Below are 13,918 nucleotides of genomic sequence, written 5' to 3'. Positions count from 1 at the left end.
AAAAAAAAAAAAAAAAGGAACCTGTCTAAAGTAGCAAGTGTTTGCAAGGGACTGATTAATTTTAATCTATGCAGAGTAGATTAAATGTACTTGGGTAGATTAAAATTAGATAATCATCAGCATCATCTTTGTAATTTGTAAATTTTGATTTGTTCCAGTCATTGGCTAACGCAGGAGACAGAAGGGTCCGTGGGATTGTCACTTGCAGTAATCATTTGTAGCTGGATGTACTCGTAGAGAACAGGAGGGACAAAGTCCTGTTCTTGTAGGCGTAGTATAAAGAAGTGGTAACAGCCCTGTCGAGTTCATAGGCTAGTAGTATGGTGAGATAAAATATGAGGATGACACACTTGATTTAGATTAAAGAGCAAGGTAACATTTATCTGCAGAGTTTTTCCAGGCAAGGCGAGTCAAGTTATTCTCAGTTATAATGTAATCTGTGTCATTTCTTCTTTCTTATTTATTTGTGGGATTGTCAGAGCGTGTCCAAGTTGTCCCAGGAGTGACGTTCAGCATTTGTAAATGAAGCCATCAGAATACTGCTAATGCTGCAGAGTTGGCTATAGACATAAGCAGGAGAAAAGGCCATAATATAGCAAGGACAATTAAATTATGGACAATAATAAGGTTCATGTTGTGATACATGTAATTACTCCTGCTAAATATCGTGGTCTGATATATTAGGTTTGAGGCTATGACAGAGAGGGAATTTATGTTCTTGAGTTTTTATGCATCATTGAGAGTTCTTTATTCCCTTTGGACCTCAATTAGAAAAATAAATCTATATAATTGCCTCAGGAAAAAGGCTCCTGGAATGGCTTAGAAGGAGCTGCTGAGGTTCTGCAGGGGCGATTCAGCCGCAGCAGATGTGGAGAAATATCTTTCACAAACACAGCTGTGTGCGTTCAGGCCAGGTTCTCCATAAAGCACTTGGGTTTTCTGTGGTGTTTCCTGGGAGCTGTGCTGCTTTGGCCCCAGACTTCAGCTGGTGTAAAACTGCTATGAAAAGCACTGCGTATGAAAGGCGTGAAGCACTGCTGTGCTTACCAGCCACGATGGTGTCGCAGCCAAATTCCCTAATGAAGAGGAATTTAAAACTTTGTGTTAGCCCTCTGAACTGTGCTACCCCCAAATGAACAGAGTACAAGCAGTGGTCTTGAATTTTTGTTGTTGTGGTTTGTTTGCATTGTTTTCAGGTGGTACAAAACGCAGCATTCATTTACACTAATGGCTGGGAAGATTATTGCAAATGCCTGAATTTTGTCAATTAGCGAGCTAAGTGCTTAAGTCCAATAAACAGGAAAAGGGATTGTTATCAGTAAACGTGGCTGTTCATTTATTTTGACACATTTTAATTTAGCGTGATGTATTAACAACAATACTTCCCAGCCTTCTAGTGAATGTGCTGTTGTGTATTCTGTAAGAGCACTGCTGGGTAAGTAATAAGGAGCCGCCTTTCTCAGGAGTTGAGCACACTTACCAATGCAGCTCTGCTGTGCTGAATCTTTGTTGAGAAGTGCTTAGGGTTTTTCAGATTTACAGAATAGCAAAGTAAGAAACAGTGAAGCTTGATTATAAATGCTTCAGTGAATAAAAGAGCCATTTTTGTTTGACATACCGATACTCCCAGCATAGCGGTGGTTGCCTGCTCGGTATTTTGTTTACTCTGATGTGCATATTTAGCAGAAATGGGAGCAAGAGTATTCTTTGGGAACATGAAAAGAATACGTGTATGCACTTAACTGAACACCCAAGACCCCCATGTAGTCAGTTAGAAATGGTATGCTGAGCCATGTGGCACTTAATAATAATAGTGGTTTTTATTTGCTAACTCAGTAATCTGTGTAAGTCTCCACGGACCTTGGTATCACTGCTCTGTAGAGAAGAGGAGCTGGGGCATGGATATGTTTGTTGGGATTGTTCAATCTGGCGAAGAGGAGGCTCAGGGGAAAGCTTATCACTCTGCACAACTGCCTGAAAGGAGGTTATAGCAAGGTGGGGGGTTGGCTTCTCCTCCCATGTAACAGTGACAAGACAAGAGGGAATGGCCTCAAATTGTGTCAGGAGACATTCAAGTTGAATATTAGGAAAAACTGCTCAGAAAGAGTAGTGCTGCAGTGCCACTGGCTGCCCAGGGAGGTGGTGGAGTCACTGTCCCTGGAGGTGTTCCAGAACCATAGAGATGTGGCACTGAGGGATGTGGTCAGTGAGCATGGTGGGGGTGGGTTGAGGTTGGACTGAATGGTCTTAGTTAGAGATCTTTTCCAACGTTAACGATTCTGTGATTCTATGTTAAATGTCTTCCCAAGATCATGGAGTTAGTCTGATACAGAGGTAGGACTGAGTAGGTTTCTCTCTTTCTGCGTGATGTGTCACTGCAAAATGGATTGAGAGCAGTGTCCTGATGAGGCCTTGGCTAGTGAACAGTGTTTCTGCTTGGTGTAGGTGTTTCTTATCTTCCCCTTGATATGCTTAATCTGTTGAAGAAATGTACTTTAACTGCTGCAACATCTTGTTGGTGAAAGGGAGGAGTCAATCAGAACAGGTTTGTTCTGCAGGATGTACCCATAAGTCACTCACCTGCTATAGGGGAAGTGGGAACAAAGCGTTAAGTCCAGATTTTGCTGTTCAGACTGAAGCTTTCCTTTTGGAAGGGGGAAACAAAAACTGAATGTTTGACCATCAGCTGAAGCACAAGAACAAAACATGTTAATTCTGTATTCCCTAGGTAAGAAAATTGTGCAAACACTTGATGGATTTTTCTTCTAACCAGGAGAATATTGGCAATATTGGTGGTAGGTGGACATTTGGACTAGATGGTCATAGAGGTCTTTTCCAACCTTAATGATTCTATGATTCTGAAATGACAGCTACAGATACTGAGGCCACTTCAGGATTATACATAAAATGCACAAGAACAGCATCTCCTCTTCCTGCAGCCTCACCATTTGCACTTGAAACATTTTCCTCCTGATTTTTTCATGCATATACAGTTGTTGGCTGTGGCTCTTATCTGGAAAAGGATAAAATGCATTTAAATGCTGGATCTCCCTTATTGATGAAAGCCGTAATTCAGTTTACTGGATATGATTCATTATGGCTTTATAACCTCACTGAACCTGGAGCCAGGAGCGAGACTGCCCTTATTATGAATAACATCAGTGCAGGGGGCTTGTAGACTAGACTTGGCGGCCCATAGGATTCATTGCAGCAGGGATATGACCTGATGGCATCCTCCTAAGGACTGCTCGAGGCTGTACTAGCTCCTCACTGGCTCCTGGCAGTCCCCTCTTTGTGCTAGTGCCAGCAAATGAGTGAAGCTATCCTGGCATGGCATCAATTTCTTATTTTATTAGATGGACAATTAAAATTCGACATAGGGGTAAGGAGGAAGGTGTATCTCCCAGATCTGGAATGGGTGTAGTTTTAGATTGCAGCCTGCAGTAGGGCTAGACTTTATTTGGGATTTCTTCTGTGTAAACTGGTCACATACAAAGTAGTTCATCTTCTAAGATATGTCCTGTGGTGAATTTGAAACAGAAGAAAAAAAGAAGAAAAAAAAATAATGTAGAGAATGTAGCAAATTCCAGCATGGATCTTGCCCATGTCCAAAAGCATAGGGCATGTTTCAGTCTGGAGTTTTGAATACATTTGAATCTTGATTCTGCTTTTCATGGCTGTAACTATTCTGAGCTAAAAATCCCTGGTGGATTCTAGATAAGGAAATAGGAAAAAGCTGCTCAGATGCTCCATGTTATTGTGGAAATAAGCTGAGTGTTTGTTTGTCCCTGGGTATACAGTGTGAGGAGCCAGGGCATGGAGCACATCATAGATGGGAAAGGTTATAGGGTGCAAGGGAGATAAGCTAAAGGAGATACGGGTTTTTGAGAGGGGTGGGAAGTGTATTTTAGAACGCCGTGGTCTGCATGTTGGTCTTTCTGACAGTGGCATTGCACTGTGGTAGGGGCTCATTAGCAAGGCAGAGGAGGAGGGAACAGAGGCAGTGATCCGTCCTGAGGTAGCAGAGGGAGGCAAGGACAGGAGTTCTGCCTGGGTGGTTAGGACTGCTATTACTGAGGGGGCATGGCCGACTTGGAGAGGTGACTTTAGCAGAGCTGCTTCCTCTGGAAGCAATGACTTGTGCTTATAGCAAGAATACAATCACAGTAAGAACAACTTGTGTGTGTCATAAAATTAGGCTGTAAAGGAGATGGTGAAAAGGACGGTGACATTTGAAGGTGGAAGATACTGCAGCATTTTTTGAGCAAATTGGAAAAGAAACCTCAAACCTGCAGTTGCCTGTGACAGCGCTACTCTTTCAGCTCTGAAGATATTTTTAACTACAGCATGATTTAAAAATCTAATTTTTCAATCTAGACAATTGTTTCTTTTTTCCCTTTTAGCTCTATCGTCCACTCTTGAAAAGATATGCGGAGCTTGAACAGAAGGTGATCTACAACCCAACCTCCTCTTGTCACACAAAATAACAAGCAAACAAAATTTATGAGTTGGCTGCAGAGTGGACTCCCAAAGAGATCAGAAGAGATTTGCTCAGAATTTAGTGGAGTTCTTTAAATCATTTTGTTCCTCTTTGTAGACAAATCATTGTTAAATGGCTGAGTTTCAGTATGTTGATGGAAAAAGTTGCACTGTGATTGAAAAGCTAATTAAAAAAGAAATCATTGTTCTAGTGTTTGTGACTTCAGGTTTTCTCAATACTTTTCAAATGATACTTGCTGATTAGGAATATCTGGATGAGCACATGAAGTCCACTGAATATGAGCTTTGATTCCACGTGTTCAGTACTGTGGGCTCTCTACATACCCACCTAGTACAGTATCTTCATTCCATGACCTCTTTCCCCAGTGTATTTTGAAATTATCTTCCTACACATCTATAATTTATCTCCTCTTTGCTTACATAAAACCAACAGAAAGCATAAGCATATTCATGTCCATCTGATGGAAGTCTTTGAACACTCACTGGGATCCTCATAGAAGGGAAATTCTTGTTACATGATGCTATGGAAAATCTGCTGTGGGATGAAGCATGATGTTGGATTTTATAAATTGTGGAAGTTGCAAAGGTGATACGTTGAATTTACCCTGTGAGATGTGGGCCTGGTTGCTCAATGTTTTATTTGACGTTATTTTTGAAAAGATTAAAATAAGGGTCAAACGTGGAAAGTTTTTACATGTGTTCACATTTTCATTCAATTTCATAAAGAGTCTGTTCCATCTGCACGCTTGTTTGGGGTTATGCTGCTTTCTTTTCCTCCTTCAGGAGACATGGCCATAAAGTTGTTTGTTTCATGCTGAGTGTGAGTGCAGAAATAGGACTCTTCCTAATAGGGCATGAAGGTCACTGTTTTTCTTTATACCATCAATATATCATTTCTTTCTTGGGGATGCTGAGCAGAACTGGTGGTCGTCTTGCCCTGATGCTACTCCTCAGTCCTAAGGAAAGTCTTAGAAAAAAATACAGCCCCAGACACCTTCCTGCAGAGATGTATGGAAGTCACAGAATTTAAGTGAAAAACCTGCATCACCCTGTGCAAGTGGGAACAGCTTATGGCACTATTCTACAGTGCCAGTATTTTTCCCTTAGGATAAAATTTCTTCTATGAATAAAATAGGTTAACGAAAGACTTTCTGAAGCCTTTCTTCAGTTCTCGTGGAAGCTGTAGTGTGCTTTGGGAATACATCAGGGTGTTGTAGGGAGTAGAAGATCTGTTTATGGAGTACTGTGAGGTGTTGGAGTCGCCATCCCTGGAGGCTTTCAAGAAGAGAGTAGATGTTGCACTGAGTGACGTGGTTTAATGGTGGTGGTGGTGTTGGGACGATAGTTGAACTTAGTGATCTTAGTGGTCTTTCCAACCTTTATGATTCTATGGCTTGAGAATTGGGCTATGTCCCTGCTGGAGGCAGGTGACTCAGGTTCGTGCTCTTCACGTTAGAGCAGTTCAGGAGTGCTCTCTGTCCCTGCTGCATTGCTGCAGTGAGCGCTGCCTCTTGGCAATGACTCGCCTCGCGTGTGGTGGAGAGTGGGGACATTCTTCCTTTGCTCCCCTTTCTATTGAAGTGCCTCATTGTGAGTACTAACGGTGCCATTTCTGTTCACGACTCAATAATTCTAGCTTCTCTTGATATTAGCAAGATTACTCAGCAAGGTGAAGAATTACCTTTCTGAGTTTCTAAAGCGAGTTTCTTTTCAGCAATTCCTTTAAAAGGTGGCATTGTAAATACACATCTCTTTTATGTGCTTATTATTTCTGGGTCCTAAGGTACAGTGCTAAAACATATAACACTTCTCACAGGCGTCCGCCTTCAGCAGTTGCTTTGTCATTGAGCAAAGCTGTAGATAGGTTATGAAAAACGTGTTAATGCTAATTAAGCAATGCCTATTGGTTTGTCATCAGTAGTCATTAACCATGCCTGGTGACCAGTTTGTCATCAGGGTTAAACCTAAGAGTGAAAAGGTTCAGAGATGATTGCTCAGTTTTGACAACAGTTTCTTCAGTTGGCTCACTGGAGTGAGAAGACTGATATCTCATGTGGCACTGTGGCTTTGCCCTTGAATTGGGACATTCAGCTCGACTCCCACTTAGCTGAAGAAACTTAAAGCTCGTGTTCCCCATCTTGTATCACAGAGCTATAAGACACAGGGGCATTTTTTTTAAGATTATTTTTTATAGATTATACATTGGCTCTTAACAGTTTTGTTAGTGGTGTACAGTCCACATGGCTTAGCAACTCTCTGGGCCTGAGCTCTTTGTGTTCAAGGCTGCATTGCACAGTGGCCACATGTGTCCATTTCCAGACATGTTAAGTTGTGTTGGGCTGTGCTGGGGCTCTCTGATGTGTCCCATGTTAACATTAACTGCTGTTTCCTCACGGTAGATGATGCACTCTCTGCTTACTGCAGGAGTCCCTCGAAAAGATGCAGATGCCAGACGCTGAAAGGCCAGGAGCTGAGCACCACTGAGTTATAGTATTGTTGTGGTGATGGGTTTATTAGGGCTGGCCTCTGAGGAATGTTGTCTGGAGTATAAGAATTTATAGACAAGCTCTTTTTTTCCCTGGCTCACCAGAGTTGCACATGTTCACTGACTAGTGTCAGATAGAATAAGGCTCAATAAATCTCCCCCTAGAAAAGTCTTTTGAGAAGATGCTGCTATAAGAGTTCTACCACTCTTTTCTTTTTGTAATTCCTAAGGATGCCTGTTAGCCTGCCAAGGAACCATGTGCACATCTCTTTAAAGAAGCCCCCAATGATGGAAAGCTCTGGTGCACTTTGGTTTCCAAAAGTATTTTTTTCTGAAGTGTTTTTGGGTTGTTTTGCTTTGTTTTGCTGGTTTGTCTACTGATTATATGTTCTGCTGTTTGGAGTAAAGACGTTACGGTGCTAATTAAAATCCTAGCTAACAAATCTGAAGGCAAGCCAATATCCTCTACCTCCACGTATTAGATAAAGGCTGATTCCCTCTTTCCTCTTTAGGCCCTTGCTGTACTCCAAATCTAGCAGCAAATTGTCCCCAGTTTGTTCAGAGGAAAGGTCATTTTCTGTATTTGAAGACCTGCTGAGCTATTCCCGGTCTGAACTAATATACCTGAACCTGTATGGAAAACTGATCTTGTCTCCTGGATTGTCACAAGGAAATTGTTCACTGCTGAACTGATCCACAGCTCCCATCTTACACCAGCAAAGCCACTTGAGGTGGCTTATGAGTCGTGGAATTATGTGGCAAAACCCAAACAGCTTCCTTAGCTCAGTGCCTTCGCCAGTCAGTCAGAGCTGCACAGACTCACCTATGAGCTCTTGGTGTTCCAGGACCCAAAGACAAACAGTTTTCTTTGCAGCCTGAAGTCTTTAAAGTCTTTTGTGTTGCAGCGGGGAACAAACAGGAAAAGATGTTTGTTTTTTCTTTCGGGATCAGTCTGAGGGAGCTGGAGCTCTGAGTGAATAAGTAATGTACTGAAAAAAGTCCGTGCTCTGACAGTGCTTTAATAAGTAATTGAACTGAACACCACGGTGTGTGATCCCAGTGGGACCTTTTTTGTTGTTTCTTCAGCTTTCTTTTCCTTTGGAGTTGTGGCTGCCACCACAGATCACAGCAGCACAGTGAAGGGTGTGTATCTAAAGCTGCAAAAAGCCAATGCAAAATCTGTTCTGTTCGTCTTTCCATTATTGTCATCCCCAGCCTTCTGTATCCAAGTTAGTAGGTGGGCAAGAAAAGCATAATTGCTATAGAGAACTACAAATTTTGATTTTTCCTCATCTCAGTCACTGACATTTTTTTCATCTAACCATTCGGATTCGGATTTTGTTGAGATCTTTGGGTTGAAATTGACCAACAGTTAACAGTATGACTAAGGATGATTCACAGCTGGGTAGCCTTTCCCTCAGATACCAGGGGATCACTGTCCCACCTGGAACGTTTCCTTAGGAACTTCACTAGAGGAGACTGTAGTCCTGATCCTACATAGCTTGAAATTTTAATACAGTTCACACATAAAACATAAAACACATATAAACCTCCGCCAAAGAATCTTAACTTGTTACTTTATGTTCCTTTTGTGCAGGTCAAAATTAAAACGTGATGTATCAGGCAGAAAGAATTTGGGATGAGATACTTAGGTAACCAGCTTTTTTCTGAGCATGGCTCTGAAGGGTGCGAATATGACATTTTGACATCTTTAACATCTCTGACATCTTTAGCAATTTAACGTGGATGTTCAGCACAGCTCCAGCCCCTGCTCACTCTCTGTGCTTTGATTACAGCTCAGATCCAGGCTCTTTGGTCAGCCTGGTCAAGTGGCTTAGCTTTCAGCCTTCAAAGCTTACACTATGAGAATGTAAGATTTTTAGAACTTTTTCTCTACAACTCTTCTTCTTATCTTGGAAGCGGATACGACCTTTTCTTTCACAAAGTTCACCTGGTTGGCTGTTTCCACTTCTGTGGGATGCCAAGAACTTCCCGTACACGATACTTAACAGAGCGAGTGTATCTCCTGCTGAAATTTGACCCCAAGACTCTTCACTTGTTTGTCCTTTCCCCTGTTACTTCTTAGAGTTGGTTTTGACAAACAGAAGGATACTGCTGCGGTGATCACAGCCCTCTGGGGATATCTCGGCCATTGTGGGAACACAGTGATTTCTCAAAGTGTTCTTGAAGCACAGAACCTAAGGGGTAAGGATGAAGAAGTTACTCTTGCACGTGGATTCTGCTGTGATCTCTCATTTCAAATTTTGACTAGGTTTCCTCATCTCTTGATGCTTCGCCCTGCCCACTAGAACAACTGAGGATATCATTGCATGTGCTTTTCTTGCTCTAAGACCTTTCTTTGGATGACAGGTATTTTTTCTGTTTTTCTTTGTTTAGATGCTGCTATCAACTCTGCTTTTATTGAGTATGTGTGTCTTAGTACTCTGCAATGTATCCACCTGGTTATCCTTTCTTTCACTCAGTATTCAATCAATTAGAAGTTCTTGGTTACCTTCAGCGTGGGATTCATCCAACCAGTGTAGAAATCTGTCTCCTATGATTTGAACAAAGGAACACAAAGAAAAGGAGTTCTTGGCTGCTGTTCGTCTTACCGTGTGGCAGTTGTCTGCAACAGAGCAGGTGAGTTATCTCCTGAGTGAGCTCTTTCTCCCTGCTGAGTAGAAGGGCAGTTGTACAGAGAGGAGAACAGAAAAAGTCAATTTTTCACATTGTGCCAAAACTCTTGAAGACTTCATTGAAAACTGATTTCAACTTTGGAGGTAAGAGTTGTCCCCAATGGCCATTGTACAACTAGAAATTTTTCTTATTCCAGCACAGCTCTGTTTTTTCTATCAAATCCATGTGATTGACCTCTCCTGTCCCTTCAGATAGGACTCCTCATGCACCTCCATGGAGATATCCAGCAGACGTGGGTCATGAGCTTTGTTATATTTCTGCTTTTAGTCCTTTTGTTGCATGCCCTTGCTTATGTTTATTTCTTCAGGCTGGACTCTTTCAGGCATTTGTATTATGCCTCTAAGCTCAGTTCTCTGCTATAGAGAAAGGCAATTCCCTTAAGACTTAGGCAAGCATTGCACAAGAAAACAAAGGCCTGCTCAACTTGCTGTAGGGAGACAATATTTACTCTCTGACTGACATGTGTGCACTCCCCTCATGAAACCTCAACTCTGTTGCAGTACTGATGTATTGGAAGATGGAATTCTCCTTGAAAATAATCTAAACCATGTTGTATAAAAGTAGGGCTTAGAGAAACAGAGCAGAAACAGAGCTATTTCATAGCTGAGGGCTTTTATCTTAATATAAAACACATTAGAGCAAGCAAGTAAGAGGTAAAGGATTCTTACACCCTTTGGTGTCACAGCTTATGCCACCTGAGAACATCTCTTCACACTTCTGCCATAGCTTTGTTAGGATGGGACATTCTCCTGTCAATCCTGGTGTTTTGTTAGATTCCTACCCTAGATGACTCGACTTGAAGACAGTTGCTTACAGCAGAAATATTTTTTTGATCAAGAAAGGTAACGTTAAAAGGCAATGATACGTTTTCCCCTTTTTCAGTTTCTCAGCAGAATTATTGTGGTACCTGCTGTTGTTGTTTCTTAGAAGAAATCCCTACTCCAGCAGAGGGAAAAAGAAGACTTTGAATGTAGCTAATCCAGCACGCAATTTAGTCATCACAGAATTGTTTGAGTTGGAAGGGACATTTAAAGATCATCTGTCCAGCTCTTCTGCAATGTACAGGGACATCTACAGCTCAATCAGACAGTTCTGTCAGTGAATAAGCAAATAAACTACATTTCAAGATTTCCGTTAGATTATTTTTTTCCTCTGAATAACTCTTGGCTGAGGAGACATATCCGTGGTGTTTTATTTGATTCCTTCTCACCATATTTGCAGTGTGGAAGACTCTCCCCAGGGTCTTTCCACAAAAGCTTGTTTTGCTATTAGCCCAATGAACGTAGGTTTTTCACTTTGATCTGTGCTGTGTGTGGTTTTGGCATGATTCTTAAATGGACTGATTAAACAACTGCTGCTAACAGCTTCCTCTGCCTTCAGGAGTCAGCTTCCATTGTTCAGGGCTTTCCTTAGCAAAAGGGAAGAGGCAACACTGGTATAAGGGCTTACATTAAAGGCTAGAAGAAATGTCAGAAAACTCTTTCCCGTTCCTCTTGGTCCAGAAACATTGCTGTAACTCACTCACTAGATAGGCAGTGTTGGATTGTTCATAGCGTGAGTGTTTTGAGCAAAAGGGATGGATGCCTGTATGCTGATGCTGAGCCAGATTGTCTAGATGAGAAATCACTGAGCTGAGACTGGCTTGGTAATTTACATCTAGTTCTGTGTTTTATATATCAAAGTCTGTGTTTTGCAGTTTACACTCTGAATCTTTAAATGAAGAAATAAATTAAATTTCTCAGATGAATGAGAATGGTGCATTTAGAGGGAGAGGGAGAGTACACTGAGACTTGGGAGCTGCTCAGGGAGGAGACCCAATACTCAAGCTGTCCTTTTCTGGCATGAAGCATCTTTTCTTTCTAAAATGTTCCAGGTCCCCAGGAAATATGGAAACTGCTCCCTCCCTGAGCCTCCTTCAGCCTACTGAAGATGCATTGGGCATTTGGTCAAACCCATGAGGCAGTGGTGGCAGCCAGAATTCCCCATGATGTGCCATCATGCCAAGGCTGGTGTCCAAGAAGCTGCTTACATTAATGTGAGAGCTGAGACCATAAATATGTCGTGGCCATGGCATGGTCAGTGTTGTCCTTGATCTTCTCTTTATGCCTTTCCAGTTGAGACAGGAACATTGCTTTCTGTGAGGCACTGGTGAGCCCCATCAGGTAGGACATTTGCAAACGTCCTCTCTTGTTGTCAAGACAGAATTTAAACTGGTACAGATGAGGAAAGAGGGCTGATACGTCAGTGAGGGGAATAGAAATGTTGTCCTAGGAGAGGAGACTAAAAGCTTGGCTTTGTTTGCCTAGCAAGTGAAAGCGAAGAAGTGATACCATTGCTCAGTATAAATCCTTCAGGCTGGGGGTAAAGAGCAGGAGAAGAGCTGCTCAAGCCAAAGGACAGTGTTGGCACGCAAGCAAATGACACGCACGGAATGGGAGTAAATTTAAACAGGAAATTAGGAGTGAGGTGGAGGTGCTGAAGGACCTCCTGTCCCCTGCGTGCCGTGCCAGGAACATCGAGCCACGTACTTGCAGCATGACGTGTGGCAGGGCTGTAGCACCATGTCAGAAATCCTCTGCTCACTGAGAAAGCTGCATTGAGTACTGACCTTGAGAGAAACTGTTGTTTGCCACGTGGCCAGAGCAGAGTTTCACACTTGACCTCTTTTGAATTTCCTTCTTAACTGTATTTGATTTGTCGGAAGCAACGAGTATGGTAGGGACAAATAAATTGAAAAGTTCCAGCACTACTTCTTAACACTGGGACACGTAATAGCTTGATTTGCTATCAGTTTGCTGGGCTAGTTCTCTACAAGCAAGAGGAATTTGCCCCCTGGCAATTTTTCTTCACTAGAACCCTGCAAAAGGAAGTGAGGTTTAATTAGCATTTTAAAGTGGACAGCCTTGAAGTTAATGATATTCAATAAAGAAAAATTGTTTTAACCTTATTTGCACTTTTCAATTTACTTATTAGAGGCCATCTGTTATATTTTAAGCAAGAGCACTGGGAACTAAACTCTCAGATTGTCAAACGAGGCTAAGCAGAAGGGAAAGAGCAGGCTGCCTTAAATGAGCAATTAGACTGCTTTTCTTAAATTTCTCATTTTTGTGTCAAAAAGCAAACAGTCACCATTTCAAGCAACAGTTAAGTTGCTCTAATGACATCTATTTTTACAGGTACTCATCAGCCCTGGGAAATGTCACTTGTCCTCAGATCTCAGATGTGGCGCAAGGATGAAATTAGAAAAGCCAGAAGTGAGGTGAAGCTTTTGAGGGAGTGAAGGCTAAGAATAAGGATTTCTGTAAGTAAGTCATTAGAAGAAGGAAAACTGAGGCTGCTGAATTAGTTGGCCAACCTAGTAAAAAAAGAGCATGGGAAAACTGTGGTGCTCTTTGCTTTTGTCTTTACTGGTAAGTTCTGCTCTCGAGTCTCTTTCTGTCTAAGTAATGTGTGGGGAAAACAGGTACTACCCATAGTAGAAGAAGATCAGCTTAGGGACTAGTGAAGCAAAATGGGCATAACAGGTGTGTGGGGCCAGGTGGAAATGTGTGAGCATGCTGAGGAAGCTGGCTGATATCATTGTGAGGCTACTCTATCATCTTTGAATGGCTGTGATGACAGTAGAAAGTCCCTATTGACTGGAAAGAGGTAAATGTTTCTCTCATCCTCAAGCGAAAAGGAGATCCAAGGGAACTGCAGACTGTTCAGCTCCATCTCTGTCTCCAGGAAAGTTACAGAGCAAATCTTACGGGGAGCCATTTCTGAGGACAAGAAGGAACCACTGAATATAGGGACCAGATCTCCATTGACTATAATGGCAATTTGAGTCCTAAACTTTTCTAGCTTAAGGTTAAGCTGACTCCTAGTGTACCTTCAAGAAAGTGAATGATTTTGCCATCTTCCTGGGTGGAACAAAAGCCTTTGGTAGGACAAAAGCCAAACTTTGCTCTGTGGGGTCTCGTAAGCCCAACTTAAATTCTGAGTGCACTTAATCCCTCCTGGAAGGATGGGAAATAAAAACAAAATGTCTTCTCCAGGTCTACGTAAAAACCTATGGGAGCCAGCAGAGCTGGTGCTGTGTGTCTGGATTTGACAGTGAACATTCATGTATGGATGTGAGCAAACCTGCTGGATTATTAGATGTCCTGCTGTTCAGCTGAGCAGAGGCTCTGGATCCTGGTCTCTGTGGGATTTGTTAGCAGTGGCTGTAAGATCGCCATGCCCAAAGTGGAATGG

At 42.2% G+C, this 13,918-nt stretch overlaps 1 protein-coding gene across 1 annotated transcript in view; it reads left to right on the top strand.

Annotated features, from left to right (window-relative positions):
- XYLB (xylulokinase) overlaps window positions 1-5,182 on the top strand; it is an 80,629-nt gene extending 75,447 nt beyond the window's left edge. Inside the window, 1 exon segment of the mRNA XM_003206944.4 lies at window positions 4,404-5,182. Within this exon segment, the coding sequence (XP_003206992.1) occupies window positions 4,404-4,487 (84 nt within the window). The 3' untranslated portion in view covers window positions 4,488-5,182.
- Window positions 5,183-13,918: the final 8,736 nt, after the last annotated feature.

This window comes from Meleagris gallopavo, chromosome 6 (assembly GCF_000146605.3).
Source record: "Meleagris gallopavo isolate NT-WF06-2002-E0010 breed Aviagen turkey brand Nicholas breeding stock chromosome 6, Turkey_5.1, whole genome shotgun sequence".
Taxonomy (NCBI): Eukaryota; Metazoa; Chordata; class Aves; order Galliformes; family Phasianidae; genus Meleagris; species Meleagris gallopavo.
This window is presented reverse-complemented; position numbering and strand designations above follow the sequence as displayed.